The sequence below is a fragment of the Rhipicephalus microplus genome, chromosome 10 (assembly GCF_043290135.1).
Source record: "Rhipicephalus microplus isolate Deutch F79 chromosome 10, USDA_Rmic, whole genome shotgun sequence".
NCBI lineage: Eukaryota > Metazoa > Arthropoda > Arachnida > Ixodida > Ixodidae > Rhipicephalus > Rhipicephalus microplus.
This window is the reverse complement of record NC_134709.1, coordinates 45,412,400-45,431,354: the sequence shown is the minus strand read 5'-3', so window position 1 is coordinate 45,431,354 and position 18,955 is coordinate 45,412,400. Positions and strand designations below refer to the sequence as shown.

The following is an 18,955-nucleotide window of genomic DNA, read 5'->3' as shown; positions in this document are numbered from 1 at the left end:
AGTGCTTAGTGTATACGTGCATGCTGGCTGAGCGGTCGGGAGTTCCCATCCCGTGTGTTTGCTGCAAATTTTTTCGAAATTTACTTTTTAATGTGTTGCTTGCACATAGATTGTACATCTAATCAAATGCCTACAAGCACTTCGAAAGGCTGCATAAGTCAACCAAAAAACGTGATTTTTACTTTGCGCGAAACACCTGTTGCTCCTTTGAGGAGTAACCGCGAGAGCGTGGTTACTCCCGAAATGGTGCAATGGGAGTGGTAGGTTAGTTACTCCCCTGGAGGAGCAACCTCGATACCCCTATTCCTCCTACTTCTTAGAATGTATATCGCGCCGCTACTGCGCGTGCGTATAGCCTTTGCAGTGCAGTCGATGCTGTACGTACATACATACATACATACATGCATACATACATACATACATGCATGCATACATACATACATACATACATACATACATACATACATACATACATACATACATACATGCATACATACATACGCAGAAGCCAGCGTTCCTGTCGCAGTATATACATAGCTTACGCGAGTTATCCTTGGCGTCGTGCCAAGGCACGTCGCCGTACTTGTCGGACGTTTTATGTGCCACTCCGCCTCTCCGCTGATGCTTCGCAGCGGCAACAGCTTGCTTTGGCGTGACCTATTCCGGTTCATCATCGGTGCCCCCCCCCCCCCCCCCTCACGCCACTTCCTCTCGCTCCTCGAAGACATCGCTGTATTTACGCAGCAGCAAACCTTCTCTTGAGAGTGCATACATACGCCTGCGCTCCTTGCACGTCTTGCTTCTTTATTGGTTCGCTGTCATACCGGTGGTGAAGGCCGTTTATTTCGACCCGTTACGGAGTGTTATTCTCGTCCCTACGGAGACTTGTTCCGTTATAACGATCAACGCGTTTCTGAACACAGTTTTTGCGTTGTTCGGTTGCGGATAGTTGTCGTAGTGGGAGGAAGTGAAGTGATTCTTAAGAGAGAAAGAAAGAAGTGAGCCCCGTAACTGTCTGCATCAGAGTGCGACACCTCAACAGTAGCTCGTGAGGGATGGGGTGTAAGGGGGGATTAAAAGGATAGGGACAGAGAGAGGGGCAGCGACAGAGAGACCCATACATACGGAAGTAAGGAGAAGATAGGAAAGATGGACACGGTCGCAGGAGTCCGAGGACGGGGCACCACTCGTGGAGAGCTCTTGTCGGCGTCAGGAGATAACGTATAGGGTGGAGCCAGTCGGCCAGAGGTGCGCTGTCGTCGGAGATCGCGGGGGCACGACCAGTCGGCACGAAATCCAGCGAGCGAGTCCGGTCCGTGTATGCCGCATACTACTCGGCGAAGGCTCTTTTTAATGGCGAATTCCATTGGGAGAGCAGGTGCACTCAAAAGCACGCTCAAAGTGCTCTCTTCCGAGGCGGCGTGTTTCAGTGGTCGAACAGGAGTAGGAGCACTGTCATCCATTGGTAGAGCGAGAGCGCTTTTGCTGCGCCGAGAGCAGCCAGGAGCAGTTCTGTCTGCTCCCTCTTAAAAAGCGGAGTGAGTGGAAAACGCAGGAAACCACGTGTTTGGAACGTCATGTCCGGACATACCCTCTCAGCAATCCTCCTCACTTGTTTACATTTTGCGGCGTCGTGTCGGGCGGTTATGGCGGCAGCGAAGCGTGCGTGGTGCTCGGGCTCGAACGATTTTAACGTCGTAGCGGCAGATTCTGGCAGTGAACGTCCACCTTGCCTGCCTTCAGATTCACGGATGGCGGAGGCAGCAAAACGTCGTCGTCTTGCCGAAGTATTTGACGAGCTAGACGATGTCAGCAGCGATAGCTGCTGGAGCTCTACGTCCGAGTCGAGTTCAAGCAGCAGCGACGATGACGACGAAGTGTATGCAGCAGCGTTTCAGCAGCTCTTTTCTCTGCCAGAGCGAAGGCCGAAAGTGGAAGCATATGTTACAAAGACGGTGGCTAGCTACTCCGACGAGGAGGTGAGTCATTCGGCTTCTGTTTTAATTAGGTTGCTTAAAGGCCTGTTTTCTTCCAGTTCAAAAGAAATTTCCGCGTCACGCGGCCGGTCGTGGACTTCTTGGCAGCAGAATTCGCCAAGTCACCGCACTGCCCTCAGAACAGTGATCATGGTGGCCTGCCTGCCAAGTCGGCTGAAGAACACATTCTCTCCTTTCTTTGGTGAGTGTCCGTACGTTTAGGAATGCCGCTGTCATCAGGTCACTGCATAATCCGTTTTATAGTGGGTTAGAGGCATATGAAATATTGCAAATAAATGTACCTAATTCGCAGCATGTCATTGGACCACCTTGCTTTAAACTTGTTAAATGCTACTAGCGAGTGTCGAACGTAATAGAGTTATAGTATTTTGTGAAATGCTTTCGTAGTTTGTACACCTACACACTGAGCTTCACAAAATTCTCGTTACTAGAATCAGTGGCAAAGCATAATTCATGATGCATCATTACAAACAACCATGAAAACTTTTGCTCACGAAGCATTTCAAATCGGCTGTGTCAGCAGGTTCACAGTGAGCTTCATCTCCACACTTATAAATGTAATGCGCGAATTAAAATTAGAATTTGTTATTTAGATAGTGCTTCTACTAATCAAATATTTTGAGTTTCTAAGGTGTCACCCAAAAAGGTGGAATCGTGTTTTCTGACTTCAGTTGTCTTGCTAATTTGCTTCATTGACAGCGACAGCATTGTTAACACCATTATTCAGTCATTGACAGCAACAGCAAGCTTAATTCCATTATTTAATTAGAGTATCCTCTCCTTTTCAGGTATGCAGCCAACAAAGCATGCATTAGAGATGTCGCTGGCCGCTTTGAAGTCGCAGAAAGCACTCACCACAGAATGATGGGCCGAGTAACTGCATTCCTGCTCGACATAGCACCGAATGTAATCAAGTTCCCCAGTGACCTGCAGAAGCTTGCTGTGGATTTTGAGAAGGTAACTATGCTTTTGTAAACATGCTATTTAAGGTATAAACTACAGTTTTTTTCACACCAATGTCATACAGCTCTACACAACTCAAGGGACCAGACTAAGAGGAATTACACCTACTCAAACCACAATAAGGACTGAAAGCAACTGATATGCAGGATCAGAACTGCAAATGAACAGAAAATGTAAAAATGCAAGAGATATGAAAGAGCACCACACAGTCAAGCCTCCTTCATGTGTATTACAAATGCTGTCAGCAATCGGACATTTTTCTTGAGTAGTTTTGACCATGTGATGCTGTTTCATATCTCTTCTATTTTCCCATCTTCTGCTTAGTGATGTACATCTAGTACTTGTCCTGCATGTACAGTGAATAAACCTAGAGTTCAGTTACTTGTGCACTCTGTATGTACTCTGTATGTGTCATTAATTCCCCTTCGTGCGGTCCCATGTGTTCTTTACCGCTCTACTATTACAATTATGAATTAGTTAGTGCCAGAATGCACCTTTTAAATAAGTTATTACAATTATTTTTCCCAGATGCTTCACAATTAAATAGCCAGTTAATTTCAATCATGTGTACCGGTAGTGTATTGCACTCGCCGTTATGAGCTTCAAGTCTCCAGTTTGTTTTAAACTTTTCCGCATGTTATTGGCACCTTTCATTACCCTTAGTGCCATGCTTATTTGACTATGTGTGTGCACATTTTTTTCTCTTGCAGCTGTCGGGATTCCCAGACACAATTGGGTGTGTTGACGGAAGCTACATGCCTATCAGGTGCCCAGCCAGGAAAGTGCGATCTGTTTATATAAACCGGCACCATTACCTATCCTTGACACTTCAAGGTGTTTGTGACAACAAGAAGAGGTTTCTTGATGCCAGCACTGGCTACCCAAGCAAAATTCATGACGCACGCATTTTCCGTCGGTCCAGGATTTCAAGTGTTTTGCCACAACTGTGCTCTAGCAAGTACCATATAGTGGGGGATGCTGCATATCCTTTCCGGGAGTACCTGATGACACCAATTCGAGACTATGGGAATCTTGACAGCATCAAAAAAACCTTCAATGCAAGACTCTCCGGGACAAGGGTGCTTATTGAAAATACTTTTGGCGATTTAAAAAATCGTTTCAGACAACTGCACAGGTTGGATATGTGGACAGTGGATAACATGTCCAAGTTTATCATTTCATGCTGTGTGCTTCACAACCTCTGCATTGATTGTGGAGATTTGCCAGAGAACCTGTCACGAGACCTGTCACTTACCTCACAAACAACAAATGTAGACTCAAGCTCTTCTGCAGTTCAAGTAAGCAGCAGTAGTGTAGCCCAACAGGATAGCCTATTACGTGGCTTGGCTAGCATCAAGAGAGATCACTTGATGATAAAAATGGGGTTGCAGAACCAGCAGCCATGAAACAAGGAATTCCTTTACGTGTTATGCAGTTGTGAGCAAATATATGCTTACCAAAGGCCCACCTGAAAAGCTGAACTCGTTAAAACACCTTCAAGGTTGGGAAAAATTGTCCTTACCACACACCTGTTGGCCCATTTGCATTTTCTCAAGGTAGTGTATTGTGCCAAACTAGAAAATAAAAGACATTGAAACTAAGTAATCGCTTTGGGTAGTACGTTTATTTATTTAAAACTACCACTTTATTTTGGAAGTCCAAAGGCCTGACGGAGAATCTCCATTTTTTCTTCATGCATTTTGCGCCGCTCTTCACGAAGCACCTGTCGCTCGGCCTGCCTTTCAGCTCTTCGATTTTCTTTTTCTTGACGTCTGGCCGCCTTTTGAGCCTCCTTTTCTTCTTGCAGTGCCCTCATTTCAGTAAAAAACAACTGCATGTGTGCCAGGCGTGCAGTTCCTACCCGTGGCTTCGTGTCGGGATTTGAGGACTGCGTCTTATTTTCCTCAGTGGTGTTGGCAGGTGACAACACGGCCGGAGATTCGGGCGAGGCTTTGAATGTAGCCCCTGAGGCGTCTCGCTCTACCTCCGGTTCAATGCTGTCATCAATGCTTTCAATTTTTTTCACCTCGTCGTCAAAAGGCACAGGGGTGGGTGAAGCACCAGACCTTTTGTTATGGTCGGAAGACGCCTTCCGACGCCTAATTACTGTTTTGTACCTATTTTCACACTGTTCTGGGGTTTTGGCTATGCCAAGCACAGCCTCGATGTCCATCGATATTTGTTTAAAGGCTTGCTTCCTGTTTTTGAATTTTTTAAATGGGCCAATCTGAGGGAAATATTTGAGGTAGTACTCTAGGAGCAGCCTTGTTTGCCCCTCTGTCCATTCAGCAGCTAGAATAAGAAAGAACCAACACATAAATGGTTTATTGGGAAACTGTCGGTCATTGTGCAGGCATTACTTATAATTGAATAATTTAACACACAGCACGGTCACTTGAGCTTAATTATCAATCAGCAAGCATTAATCAACAAAACAAGCATTTGCGCAGACTAGCAAACATACATAAGTGATAAGTTCTGGTATTGTGCATGTAAATGCAATATGCAAATTGTGCCAGTCTTCCAGTAATTGTAGTGGTCTGCTTTCCATGCTCTCTTTTTTTTTTTGTCATTTAAGGATCACTCCTACAAGTACACTTTTACACGCTCTGATGCATGCTTGTTAGATTTACCCAAGAACACTTGCTGAGGCAATTGTAGACACTCAGTGTTAATATACTTGCCTCCACCTCCTCTCCTGGAGCCTGATGGCTTGCTTTGAGCACCAGTCTCCCCGTCAGCTGATCTTGATGCAGTGGGAGCTGGCAGGTGCAGAGTATCTGTGCCATCTAAAAAATATAAATGAGCAGTAAATGTAGTGCCTCGCAATAATGTTAATACTAATACTTACCACCTCCTGTTTCAACGCATGGCAATCTGAGCTCCATGCGCATTTCTTCGCTCCCTCGCCTTGGCACATCGCCAGCCATATTTGTACGCAGAACTGCATCTGTTTTCACACAATGATGGAAATGTAATCAAATCAGTTATATAATGAAAATGGTTTCTCAAGTAGTCAGCTACATTATGCAAACTCGGATGCCTTACACTCGAAGGTAAGCGGATTAGAGCAAGCAAAAAACAAATTCTAAAAAAGTCAATTCATCATGTTACAGGGCTGCATGAAACACTGCACAAATCACTGATAATTAAAAAAAAATATCGCTTATCATACGTAGCATCTCGACCCTGCGATAAGAAATCGTGCTTCCGAGGAGATGTATGGCTTCACCGTATCACGTGGGATGCTGATCTGCCGTCTGGAGACATTAGCCACTTAAAAATCAGAAATAAAAATAAATTGTTACTGCGTGCAATACTTAGCTGCACCCACGTGACACTTGCTACACGCCACTTCGCAGTTACTTTTCTTAAAACGCTGCGAATCATTCTGTTGCTGATGGAGGGGTCTGCAATGTAAGTTTGTTTTGAATTAAGGATTAATTACTCATGCAAGGAAACTTGGCAACAGGATAGTGTACTGCAGTACTTCTAGAATTGTTTACGTTTTGTTAACTGCTGATGACAGCAGCAGCTGGTAACTGCATGAACAGTCTGATAAAGCTGTCATATCCACGGTGTTTTTCTGATATGATAAAGAATAGTGGGCTTAGGTCCACGCGCGCAAGAATGCATTGCATGCTGCATGCGCGACAAGTGCGCTGAAACAAATAAAAAGCAATCAAATTCACTTTACCTTCCGTACTAGATGGTGCCTGGTGTTGAATTAAAGACAGTAGGATGCGCTGAGCTTCCGAGTCCATCATGTAGTAGTATACGAAGCAGCAGCTTTGCAGGATAGCGCGCAAGCGAGTGCGCTGTACCAACCACTGCCACACGTGCTTTCCTTGCCCGTCCGGATCAGACCGCACGTGTTTTGCAGCAGAGGACGCTGGGATGCACAACCTTTCTCCTCACTCGCCTTTTTATTCCCTCACACCTGCTCTGCGGAGGTGTGCCGCATTCCAGTGGCAGGTCGAGTGACGCGGCTCTCAGTGCTCTGCCCCCTACTCCTCTCTGCTCGGCACCCTTACTCCTGTTCTCTCAATGGAATTCGCCATAACAGGTTTATGCTCTTTCCGAGGGTGTATACGGGGGGTAAACGTTCCTGGGGAAGGATTAGGCGAAGCCGCACGCACCTGTCATTTTTTAAGTGGCACCGTGTAAAGGTGTTGAGCTCCGCCTAGCCACGCAACCACTCTCTCTAAAGGGAGAGGGCGCGGCGTCTGACGGCCTTAACGCCTTCAAGTTCTGGCGAATCGCGTCGCGCGGACTTCGCTGTATATGCAAACCGTAGTGTATATATGCGCGTACGGGGCGGCGTATAGCACAATTTTCGGCGCTCTTCGCCCCTTCGCCGCTGCCTCTTCCACAAATGTGGTGATCCTTTGTGGTGACAATCATCACATTGTGTGGCGTCCTGCTCACGAAGGTCCGGAGTGGAGTGTCATGGCAGACCGTGGCTTCACCAACCGCGAGCGATGGCACGCACTGACGTCGAATCCCCTTTCCAGTCCACGTGACGTCCTTCTCCAACTGAGGGAGCAACTAAGAGAGCCTTCCACATAAAGACTTGAATAGCCAACGAAGCAGGGATTGGAGACGCGTACAAACCAATAGCTTTCCGAATGTGTGCCACCTAAGTAGAATATGTCCTACACAATATAGAGAAACATGTTCATGGTGTCCAGACACACCGACACTCAGCCACATAACAATGGAGTGCACCGAGACGCAGCCCGCACGTTGCCAACCATCCGCACGTGTAACGTATACGTAGTGGGAGGCGTGGCTTGCGCACGAGGCTATAGGGTGAGCCAAATAGCCTTGCTCGGCCAGGCCCAGTGTGCGCCTCGTTCCAAGGGAGCCCTGGACTGAGGGCCCGACCTCAACTGCCTGCATTTACTTTCTCTTTCTTCATGAAGTTTCTTTTTCCTCCTCACCACCAATCGTTGCGCTCTGTCGTCTCGTGACGTAGAGATTCAGCCAGAGCTGTTATCGGCAGTTGTCCTTTCTGATCTCTCTGCGGCGTACGCGTGTCGTTCACTCAAAGGGAGAAGACCTAGCGGTGATCCGCCATTTTCATTTGTAATTTGCTGCCTTCTGTCGATTGGTTTATAGCTTGGGAGCCCGGAGCCACAGATGTAACCAGAACGAAAGACTCCGGGATTAAGAGGCGTTTGACGCCGTTACTGCCAGGTAAAGGGTATATATGCCGTAGCATCACCCCCCCCCCCCCCCCCAAAAAAAAAGAAACGAGAAAAAAAAAAAAACAGATCGATGGAGCGTCAAAATTCACAGAAGTGCGTATATAGGAGCGAAAACGCCGTACAGCCTCAGCGCATGGTTTTCACCTTCGAAGTAGCGGATTTGTGTAAACGTGCGTCTGTTAGTATCTCACAGTTAGTATGAGGCGCCAATTACCAGCATGTGGGGTGCAGCGCAATTAATGCGGCTACTACATCAGCCGCATTAATTGCGCTGCACCCCACATGCTGGTAATTGGTGCGTCATATTAACTCTCACTGATCGCGTAATGTTTCGCGTTCGTCTCAGCTTCATTTTTTTTTTATTTGGAAGAACAAGTGGTGCTTACATCTGTTCTATTTATAGTACATAAAATCAGGAGAAATCGGTACACTTTGACCCTTTATAACGTCACTTCGGTTCCACTATATTCAAACGCGAACCATTCAGAAACTATGCGTTGTTCCGTTTTTACCGGCCTTCGTAACAAGAGCTTGTTAAGTCGCACTCCGGAAAGCGTGCGCGCATGCATGAATCGAATGCAGTCCGCTATTCAACGTGCTAACGCTGGACGGTCGTTCTGACCCGTTATTTTCTGGTCGCGCTTCTACGTTTGTGTCGGTGATAAATGCACCCTGCGTTTTATATGGGACTCGCTTATCAGCCTCCCTCGTACGCCTTTGGCGATGTGCCGTTCGGATAGCGAAGTCAATTTCCTACTCCCCGACGACTTCGTTTATAGCGAGGAAGGTTCCGAGTAGCGCGTATTCCGACCGCACTTATCGCTCTCCACGCGGAAACGTTACGCCTAAAGAGAAAGCCCGCCACGTGGTGCTCTATGGGCGTGGTTGCAACTGCAGCAGCAGCAGCAGCCGTTGCTGTTGGGAGAAGGCTGACAGCTACTCGCGTAAGGTGGAGGGGGTACAGGCAGAAAAAGAGCCCATGGCGCGCGACTCTTCGGCGGAATGGAGTGGCCCCGAAAATAGCGTCGGACGCCGCCGCGCCGTCGAACAGGGGGCGTTGCGATCGCTGGGTTGCGCAGACAGCTCCGTTTTCTGCGCAGCGCGCGCCCCGTAAATTGCAGCGGCGTGGAGCGAGGTTAGAGTGTACTAGTACACTGTAGCGACATGTCCGGATACGAGGTTTGCTAGTCCAAATTTCGGACCGGCGTAGCTTCGCGAGGCTCTCTTGAGGTAGCGATGTTCTCTTTCGATTCGGGGGAACAGTGCAGTTCGTCGATAGAGGCAGGGGAACGAGATGGTACGATGCAGATGTTTGAACATCTAAGCCTGCTTTCGGTCTACCACGTGGCGCTTGAACCACGGGAATGGACGCCTTCTAGTCGTTGCTCACCGCGACATCACGCATTGTGTTGGGCAGGTGCGGGCCATAATTCGAACATCAAAGGTAGTTACTTGCAGTTAGTCTTAATGCGGGTGTCTCAAAATGCGTTTGTCGTCAGGGTCGTTGTTCTTGATGTTCGACTCGTGCATGAATTCCGCGTCTTCCACGGCATGGGCGAAAGCTGTATTAAAGTCATAAGTCAAAGCAGTTGCTGTCGAAAATTCAGAGAAATCCAACTTAAAAAAAAAAAAAACTATCGAATCACGTAAAGGCGAATAGCCTGCTGTCGTACCGAACGTACGTGAAAAAAAAAAAGGGGGGGGGGGGGCTTGAACTTGCAGTTAGATTTCGTGACGAGGAAGTCCTGCGCTTAAGCGCCACGGTTTCTCTGCAGTTAAACGAACACTGTATAGGGCTTTCGCATCCGCCATTAGAATGACAAAAGATGTGTACTTGTGCTCAAGAGGACGAAATTCCGTGCATTGTGTGGCATCCTTCCCGCGAAGCTTCCCATTCACACCGCGTGTGATGGGTGGTCACGCTGAGATGAAAGACAGTTGGTCTTCTGTTATTTATTTATTTATTTATTTGATTTCAACATATTGCAGCCCCAAAGGGCTGTCGCGGGAGGGGGCGAATACAATGCACGAAATGGCAACGCGGAAGTGGGGAAATACAACACACAAAAGAGCATAACAAAATTCCCTGAACATCATTGATTAGTAATATACAACAAGAAGTCATCAAGTGACGAAGATCGAATATACCCAGACAAAGCATTCCACAATTCTATAGAATTGCTCGCATTCGCGCAATATGAAAATGGTCATGAAGTTATTTAAGGTAACGTATTTGTTTATTGTTTATTGATTCCTCAAAAGTCCCATAGGGACATTACATACAAGGTTGTTCAGATTTACTTCGCAACGCTTCACGCTTCATAATCATTTTTGTGGTTCTCGCGCGCATAAGACACTTTTTCTCGCACATTTATACTTTTCAATGAAGTTCCTAGTGCCACACTCGTTTTCCTTTCAGTCACTTCCGGTGCACCACTTGCTTCTGGCTTTCCGAATATTCACGAAATAATCTTCTACATAATGAATATCGGTGATTCTGATTCAAGTCAACAGTTATATCGGCATCGGAGCATAATGCCAAGTAAGGCCAATTAACTGCCTGGATAGTTGAACAAACAAAAAAAAATTCATTTGAGTTCATTAAAACATCGTGAGCAGCTGGGATCGTTGCGCCACATGGCGGAAGGGATCTCAAACACGCGCTTCCTTGTACGTGGCCTCAGAGATGTTCTTCGAGGCGTGCGACGAAGCAACAAAGTTAACGCAAGGAAAACATGCAGCAATACGGAGTTCACTGTATTGCAGAGCGCAGTGTAGTGCAGACGAACGCCGACGTGCGACTGCCGCTGCCAGACATCTAAGGCGAGGGTTATGGTGGCTTGTTTGAAGGCTTTTGTTGTTTTCACGCTGAGCGGGCGGGCTTGCCTAGTAAATTCCTTGTCCAAAGATAAGAGCGTCAGAATTGGTAACTTGCCCTCGTAAACTATCATGAATATCGCCACCTAGTGACTATAGGTGGGGATATTTATGATAGTTTAGGACGGGCAAGTTATCGATTCCGTCGAGGTTTTTTCTTTTTTTTTTCGTTACGTTATTCGCGCCGTATGTTGCATGCGTGATTTGCATATTCGTCGAGCGGAACACGTTCAACTCGGGCGCGTTAATTAGGCGCTCGTTCGAGACCACGCGGAAGTGCCCTTACATCACGCTTCGCCGTTGTGCCTGAAAGCTCCGAAACGAAACGCAAATTATGCGGGCGTCGCCTGTTTTGTGTGCGCCATAACACGCTACACCACGCACCCCCGCAGAGTGCGAAGAAGAGGTGACGGAAGGCCACCACGAACGCGGTAGAGCTATTACTCTATACTAGTTCCGTGCATCGTGTATGTGCGAAGCAACGTGTAGTGCCTCTATTTGGAACAGAGGTGAAAATTTAGCGAATTGACAAAAGGAAACATGCATTTTGATATATATATATATATATATATATATATATATATATATATATATATATATGGGGGGGGGATACACCTGCGAAGGTTGTTCCCCAGCGGCAACTCAAGAGGAAGATACTAACTGAACCCCCCCCCCCTCCCCGAATATTTATTCCAGAGGATCAGAACCCCTTTGCTTATATAACGTAAATGTCGTAACAGGTAGTGTTTTCGGCAGACAGGGTGTGGGAGGGCACACTTCAGGTGCGATTGCCATCCTGATTGGTTCGAAGAGTCCCGCAGTTTCCGCAGCGCTGCACGGTTCTACGGAAACAGTGTATAGTTGGCTGTGAAGTGGGGGAGTCAGCTGGCTGGACCGATGCGAGTGGGACGCTTGGATTGCGAGGAGGCATCTGTCTTGGCCGGGGACAGGTGTTGTTGGGGAAGGAGGAAATCGGTGGTGTGTGTGCGGTTTTTGTTATTATTCTTATTTTTTTCTTGTGGTCGTTTGCGGAGCTGCGCGCGCGCCGCCTGCTTTGAAATGCGCGCGGCCCTTTTAAAGCGCCGAGGTCATCCGCCCCTTTAAACACCTCGCGGCACCTCTAGGCCAGCCTTTGGCTGGCAGAACGGGCCGGCGACGCCTACGTGATGGAACGCGATGCGGCGGCGTCCGCTTGGAGGGTGCAGCGAGGTGCCGTTGTGCCCTCGAGGCACAAGGGCCAGTCGCTCTCCTCGGGCTTCTTTTACCGTTCCAGGTCTTCCCACTCGCCTCTTATTAGCGCGAACCATTATCGAAGGACATGCTTATTATTATTATTATTATTATTATTATTATTTTTTTTTTTTTTCTTGCTGCTACCGTGGGCGCCAGAAGCGATTGCACGCAGGGTCCAGAAACGCACGTCATGGCTGCCATGTTTTTCAATTAGGGCCATGGTGCGTATTACATCCGCTAACCCTGCTCGGAAGCCGTGCGTTGCGATGGGCACACTCCCCGCAGTACACCTTGTTGCAGTAAGTACATCCCCTCAATACACTGAGTGGCAGTACATTCACCCCCACAATGAGTACGCCCTGCAGTACACTGCGTTGCAAACAACAAACGCCTGCAGTACGTCGTGTTGCAGCGTCACCCCCGGAAGCTTTTCAGGCCTGCGCGTCACGTGACGTGACGTCGACGACGTCACATCGCGCCGGCCGGCCGGCCGCCCTTCGCTGGGTGGCTGCGCCAGCCGCGAGCGCCCTTCACGCCTACCGACTCGGGCGAGGTTCCTTGACACCATGTCCGCACGATTTATCAAGGTATCCATTGATTGTATGGTTTAACGCGCCGACGCAACGCAGGCGATGAAGCGCGCCGTAGGGGAGAGCTCAGGATCAAGTTTTACTACCTGGGAATCTTTATTGTGTGCCGAAATCTCGTACACACGGGCGTTTTTGCTTTTCGCCTCCATCAGAAATGCGGCCGCCGCAGCCGGGTATCGAAACTGCGCCCTAGTGCTCAGCAGCGCTACGCCTTAGCCACTGAGCCACCGTTGCGGGGGAACTTATCAAGGTATCAAGAAATAATGAATATCGTGAATGGAATAATGCGTATTTATTTATCACAGCCAGACGCCGTCTGTACAAATATCACAGTGCACATTGTTCTCGGTCCAGGCAGACGACAGGCAACACAAGATGTTGCCCTTAATGCTGAAAATATGCCAAAAGTACAAAACACAATATCTTGCCACATAAAACTCAGAAAACAAAACAGATTGTAACAGCAAAAACATCCCCGAGCTTTGGAACAGAAAAAGCACACTTTCATTTAAATTGTAGGTTAGAGGAAAACATGCCATTCGTTTATCATAGTAGCAGTAGCAACACAAGGTATCAGGTTCAAACACTTGCCAAAAAATACAATACAAAAGAACACTGGTGACTAAATTGTGGTCCACAGCATGATAAATGACAGAAAGAAAAGTAATTGTACTGCCACAGGTAGGTGCATGTCCTAGGGAAAAAATCAAACAAAAATCTAAGAAAAAAAACAAATCACAGTGCACAACATGTCTGTACACAGAGTGCACAAGGAAAGTGTACACAGCTTAGGTACCAAAACGGACTGTACAACTGCTACAGTGGGCACCGAGGCAGTTCGAGTTAAAAAAAAAGAAAAAAGTACAGCACCTTTAAAAGCTAACAACTTGTAAAGAGATACAAAACTGGAAACAAGGCTCAAACAAGGGAATGTATTGCTTGAGCCAGGTGGCAATAAGTGCAGCGCTCCTCAGACAGCATCGACAGGTTGTTCAAAATTTCCAACAAGGAACTTACTTTTTGAACTGAGTCTGGTACAACAGCGCTACCAAGGTTCTTGATTGGTGAACCTTGATAGCAGGCAAAGACTTCAAGGTTTGCAAACACGGTAAATGACGCATTCAAACAAGGTTCACGATAGTCGATAATGTTCAAAAACATGGAGCACTCTTCTTTATGAATCACAGTCCACTTTGGAGACACTGACACCCCTTGCAGGCGAGCCCTTAGTTCTTCGAGGGACGAAAACCGGTCTCGTTTTTGCTCCGCTTCATATGACGCCAGCGACTTTTCTACAGCACGGGCGAGTTGGGAGGCTTCTTGTCGGCTCCTCTTGGCGTCAGGGATTTCTCTCGTGCTCTGGTCTCGTACTGATAGGTAGGACGGACAGCCGGAAAATACCGTTGGGACAGATCCAGGACGCAACCGTGGTACTGGGAGTGCAACTTCAATAACTCTCCCTGTCCTTGGATCCGTCTACGATGCCGTCTTCTCAATGCATGAAGCGTCGAAATGATTCGCGCACACCTGCAAAAACGTTTCAAGAACGTCTGAGACGCCACTTCTCAAAAGAAAAAAATGCGCTCCCGTTTGCATGACCGCGTTTACAGTCCGTGTAGCTAAAACAAAGTCTACCTACGTTTCGCAAGCATCTAAATAAAAGCGCTGCGCTAAGCGGTACAAGCAACATGAAAGGAAACACGGGAGCGTGATGTCACCGCACTCCACGAAGCGCTTCCACCGAGAGCTTGCAAGAATGGACGACACCACGGCACTGTTAGTGAACAAAGCGCAGCTGACCATCCTTGCTGCGAACGCTGCTGGCGTCAGCGCTTCGCGAGGCCCGGCGGCCACACGCTCAAGTATTTCCCATCATAGGTGATTTCTACCCGAACAAGCAACGACAAGCTAAGAACAAGAGCATCTCAAATTCTTACCTTGTGCACGAAGTCGGCACGAAGTCCTTCCTAGGAATGGCGCGTAGCCATTGTTTGAGAGCGTCGGCGTCTTTAGGGAAGGAAAACACTTGCATCTTCTTTCCTGTTTTGTAGTTGCCGGTGCATCCGGGTACACAACACTTATTCGGCATTGTCGCATCACTCCAGCATCACGCACGGAAACGAAATTGCCGCAAAACAACAACGGAAAGCAACAAACGTGAAACACCGTCAACACCACGCCGCCGAACCGTCACCACCGCCGCCCGCGCTGCGCTCGCTGCGGCTTCCCCGAGAGTCGGCCGGCCGGAAATGACGTCAAATTGCTGGGCGCAGGCCTGAAAAGATTTTCCGGGGGTGACGGTTGCAGTTGATACACTTCCACAGTAAACTGTTGCAGTAAATGCGCTCCCGCAGTACACCGTGCTTCAGTCAATGCACTCCCGCAGTACACTGTGTTACAACACATATACCGCCATCATGTCACCCTACACTACCACCTCCCCATATACAAATCTCCGCTAGTGTTCTTGTGCAGTATTAAAACGGGGGAACATTCCAGACCACGAGGGACGAGTTGTTGAACCGAGGAGCTTTCTTATTGAAATGTTCATGTTCAATTGAATCATCGCCGTAATCATCAACTCATCATAATCATTATCATGTGGGCCAACACAGCTAGACCAGCATCAGCTCGCTCGATTCCGTGCCGACAGGTTGTGTCCTCGCGATCTCCGACGACAGCGCAGCTCTGGCCGACTGGATTAACCCTACGCCATCTCCTGACGCCGACAAGAGCTTTCGCTAGTGGTGCCCCGTCCTCGGGCTCCTGTGACCGTGTTTTCCCTCTTTCCTATCTCTCTTACGTCGTCGCTCGCTGTCCTAGCGCATATATATATATATATATATATATATATATATATATATATATATATATATATATATATATATATATATATATATATATATATATATATAGCGAGTGTCTTCTGTGAATCCAGTGATGAATAGAAATTGGCTTGAGCGGACAAACATGCGAAAACTTTTATTGCTCCTACGTTTCGGCCGAGGACTGGCCTTCGTCAGGGATTCCCTGACGAAGGCCGGTCCCCGGCCGAAACGTAGGAGCAATAAAAGTTTTCGCACGTTTGTCCGCTCAAGCCAATTTCTATATATATATATATATATATATATATATATATATATATATATATACCGGCCTTCGTCAGGGAACCCCTGACGAAGGCCAGTCCTCGGCCGAAACGTAGGAGCAATAAAAGTTTTCGCATGTTTGTCCGCTCAAGCCAATTTCTATTCATCACTGGATTCACAGAAGACACTCACTATATATATATATATATATATATATATATATATATATATATATATATATATATATATATATATATATATATACTGACAACTGTTATTCTCCACGTAACAATATATATATATATATATATATATATATATATATATATATATATATATATAATCCTATCCTTTTAATCCCTCCTCACCCCCATCCCTTGTCAGCTACTGTTGAGGTGTGGCACGCTCATGCAGACAGTTACAAGGCTTACTTTTCTTTTCCCTCTTATAACCACAATCTCGGCAGTCATTTCGAAGTATTGGCCAATCACTGGTCAACATTAACCAACTCCAGCCAATGTATGTATTAAGCCAGTGCCGTGTTTTTGTATTTTTGCCACTTTGAACTTGTGCCACTTCACTTATCAAACGACTGGTTAATTATATCAATCTCAGGACGGGTGCCTTGTGCACTTTTATAAGACTGCATAATTTATAGCTTATTTCACTTCATTGCTGTGCCTTTGGGCCATCACACTTGTTGGGTGTTTTTTTTTTTGTCGTTTCGGCTGACGTGGTTTTTTTTAATGGAATACGTCATTTCATATAATATCAGTCCATATACCTGCCACATTTGTAATGGGAAGGTTACTTCCAGAAATAAACCCGAAGTTCACAACAGGTCTCACTCCATTGCAGTAATAAGGCAATGCACCTATTGCCTCACCAAACGTCTTCCTTCTGCCCAATCAATGTCCTCGTATTCTTCCAAATGCAAGAGGTCCCATTTTCAACAGTTGCAATCTGCAACTACGAGAACTAATGAACAAGCTTCCGGTGCTTCTGTAGAACAGTCTGCTGAAGTATGTAGCACAGATACCCTACAGGATCAGGCCGCGCCTGTTAATGAACCACACTTTACTCCTTCCGAATCTGAAGTAAGTTTGGCTGGGTCCATTGTTGCTGGAGTCGCCCCTGAGCTTCACCCCCATGATCAAGTTCTCATAAACGCATCGCATGTCGATGTTAAGGTCTTAAATGAAACACAATATCTCCCATGTACTTCGCCGATAGATACACTTGTATCTACTCACAATCTCTCAATTAGTTATACTGATTCCCCTCTTGTACAGGCTCTTCACTCTAAAAAGTAAAGGAGGAAAAGGGGGGTCGAGGTTACTCCTTTAGAGGAGTAACTGACTTGCCACACCCATTGCACCATTTCGGGAGTAACTGCGACGGGAGGAACCGTTACTCCCCAATTTCAGTTGCTCTTTCAGAGAGTAACTGACTGGAGCAACTGATGCTCTGTCACTACTCCCATGGGAGCAATGGTTACTCTTGCTCAATACTCCTCAAAGGTGTAACGGATAGTCTTATTTGATACTCCCACAGGAGTGACGGTTACTCTTTCCCAATACTCCTGAAAGGAGGAACAGATAGTCTTCTTTAATACTCTCAGGGGAGCAACAGTTCTCTTTGCAATTACACCGCATGAGAGCATCCATTGCTCCCTTCCTAAACTCCTCAAGGAGGAACGGATGCTCTTGGTCAATGCTCCTATGGGAGTGACACTCTTTCCAATGGAGGAACAGATAGTCCTTTTCAATACTCCCAGGGGAGTGATGGTTACTCTTTAGAAGGAGCAATGGATACTCTCTGTCAATGCTCCTATGGGAGTGACGCTTAGTCCTTCCGTATGCCCCTGATGGAGTAACAGATAGTCTTTATCAATACTCCCCGGGGAGCGATGGTTATTCTTTACAAGGAGTAATATGCTCTGTGAATACTCTCACAGGAGTAACACTTGCTCTCTCTGAGTGCTCTTAATTGGAGCAATTGTTACTCTTTCCCATTAGTCCCGCAGGGAAGAATGGATATTCCACGCCAATGAGAGCGATGGTTACTCTTTCACAACGTTCCTCATCAGAGTCGCATGCAGTTGCTCATGATCGATGTCTCTCAATGTAGTTCATTACTTGTGCGAGTGCTCTTTAAGAAACCAGCCGTCAAGCTCTCCCAGCGGCAAATGAAAAAAAGTTTTCAAGAACATGATTTTCATTAGGTTGCGCCATGTCTGGCACAGAGGCTCCAGGAGAGATAAGAAATCCACATCTATTCGTTCAAAAAACTTTATTCATTAATGGCTCAGGGTGGTCAGTGTTACGCTGACTAGTGGTGTTGGCCGTAGGCCACTCTTCACTTTAAGAGCGCGGGATAGAACGTCAAACGTTCGTTGAGCTTTTTTATCAAAAACTATATTGGTAGCCCAGTATAGTGCCATCTGGGTGGAAATTGCTGCCAAGAGGCTCTTCTCTGCAATTTCGATGTCCTCCAGCCTCACAGCAAATGCATCAGATGTCAACACATTTCCCATGAATGTGACTGTGGGCACGTAGTGCGTCTTTGTGGGGTCCTACAAAAATAAAAAAGCACACTTCAACAAAAAACTTGTTGCTTCATTATTACAACAGCTCCTTTATGTAGGAACAGATAAAACGTAATGTTTTACGGCACACTGACAAATAAATGAAACTGAAATTAATTTGCAAAGCATGCTTCCAAACTAGAAGGAACATTCTTAATAATTCATAAAGCATTCGCACTAAGGCTACAGGCTTATCCACAGTTTAGTGACTGGTCTTGTTTACACACAACCCAATAATTCGTTCTGAAAAAAAAAAAAGAAAAAGGTGTGATTCCACGTAAGATTGAACAAACCATGGCTGGTCGACCTCTTAAATTTTTTTCAGAATTTTATATTGTTGTTTGATCAGTGGAAAGAAGAGATCCGCAATTGGTTTTGCTGTAAAAAAAATTGTTCGAAGCACAGTAAA

The 18,955-nt window shown here is 46.6% G+C and overlaps 3 protein-coding genes across 4 annotated transcripts in view; 2 read left to right on the top strand and 1 right to left on the bottom strand.

The window, feature by feature from the left end:
* The window catches only part of Lk6 (MAPK interacting serine/threonine Lk6 kinase), a 163,095-nt gene that overhangs the window by 29,464 nt on the left and 114,676 nt on the right, over positions 1 to 18,955 (top strand). The window lies entirely within an intron of this gene.
* On the top strand, positions 1,168 to 4,561 carry LOC119180374 (putative nuclease HARBI1). Its single transcript, XM_037431564.2, has 4 exons — positions 1,168 to 1,979; positions 2,036 to 2,178; positions 2,786 to 2,954; positions 3,671 to 4,561. Exons 1-4 carry the CDS (start codon positions 1,578 to 1,580, stop codon positions 4,364 to 4,366), a joined length of 1,410 nt encoding a protein of 469 aa, XP_037287461.1. The 5' UTR covers positions 1,168 to 1,577; the 3' UTR covers positions 4,367 to 4,561.
* On the bottom strand, positions 2,785 to 7,017 carry LOC119180375 (uncharacterized). Its single transcript, XM_037431565.2, has 4 exons — positions 6,658 to 7,017; positions 5,812 to 5,910; positions 5,645 to 5,749; positions 2,785 to 5,252 (listed from the first exon to the last, which is right to left on the bottom strand). The coding sequence occupies exons 1-4, from the start codon at positions 6,725 to 6,727 to the stop codon at positions 4,606 to 4,608; spliced, it is 921 nt and encodes a 306-aa protein (XP_037287462.1). The 5' UTR covers positions 6,728 to 7,017; the 3' UTR covers positions 2,785 to 4,605.

What these genes read in the sequence shown, in the direction of transcription:
- LOC119180375 (XM_037431565.2), bottom strand. Translation starts at nt 6,727, where the DNA reads ATGATGGACTCGGAAGCTCAGCGCATCCTACTGTCTTTAATTCAACAC. An exon ending in GGCACCATCTAGTACGGAAG is followed by an intron (nt 5,911 to 6,657) that starts GTAAAGTGAATT and finishes GTGTGAAAACAG; the next exon opens with ATGCAGTTCTGCGTACAAAT. An exon ending in CTCCAGGAGAGGAGGTGGAG is followed by an intron (nt 5,253 to 5,644) that starts GCAAGTATATTA and finishes TTCTTATTCTAG; the next exon opens with CTGCTGAATGGACAGAGGGG.
- LOC119180374 (XM_037431564.2), top strand. Translation starts at nt 1,578, where the DNA reads ATGTCCGGACATACCCTCTCAGCAATCCTCCTCACTTGTTTACATTTT. An exon ending in CACATTCTCTCCTTTCTTTG is followed by an intron (nt 2,179 to 2,785) that starts GTGAGTGTCCGT and finishes TCTCCTTTTCAG; the next exon opens with GTATGCAGCCAACAAAGCAT. An exon ending in TTGCTGTGGATTTTGAGAAG is followed by an intron (nt 2,955 to 3,670) that starts GTAACTATGCTT and finishes TTTCTCTTGCAG; the next exon opens with CTGTCGGGATTCCCAGACAC.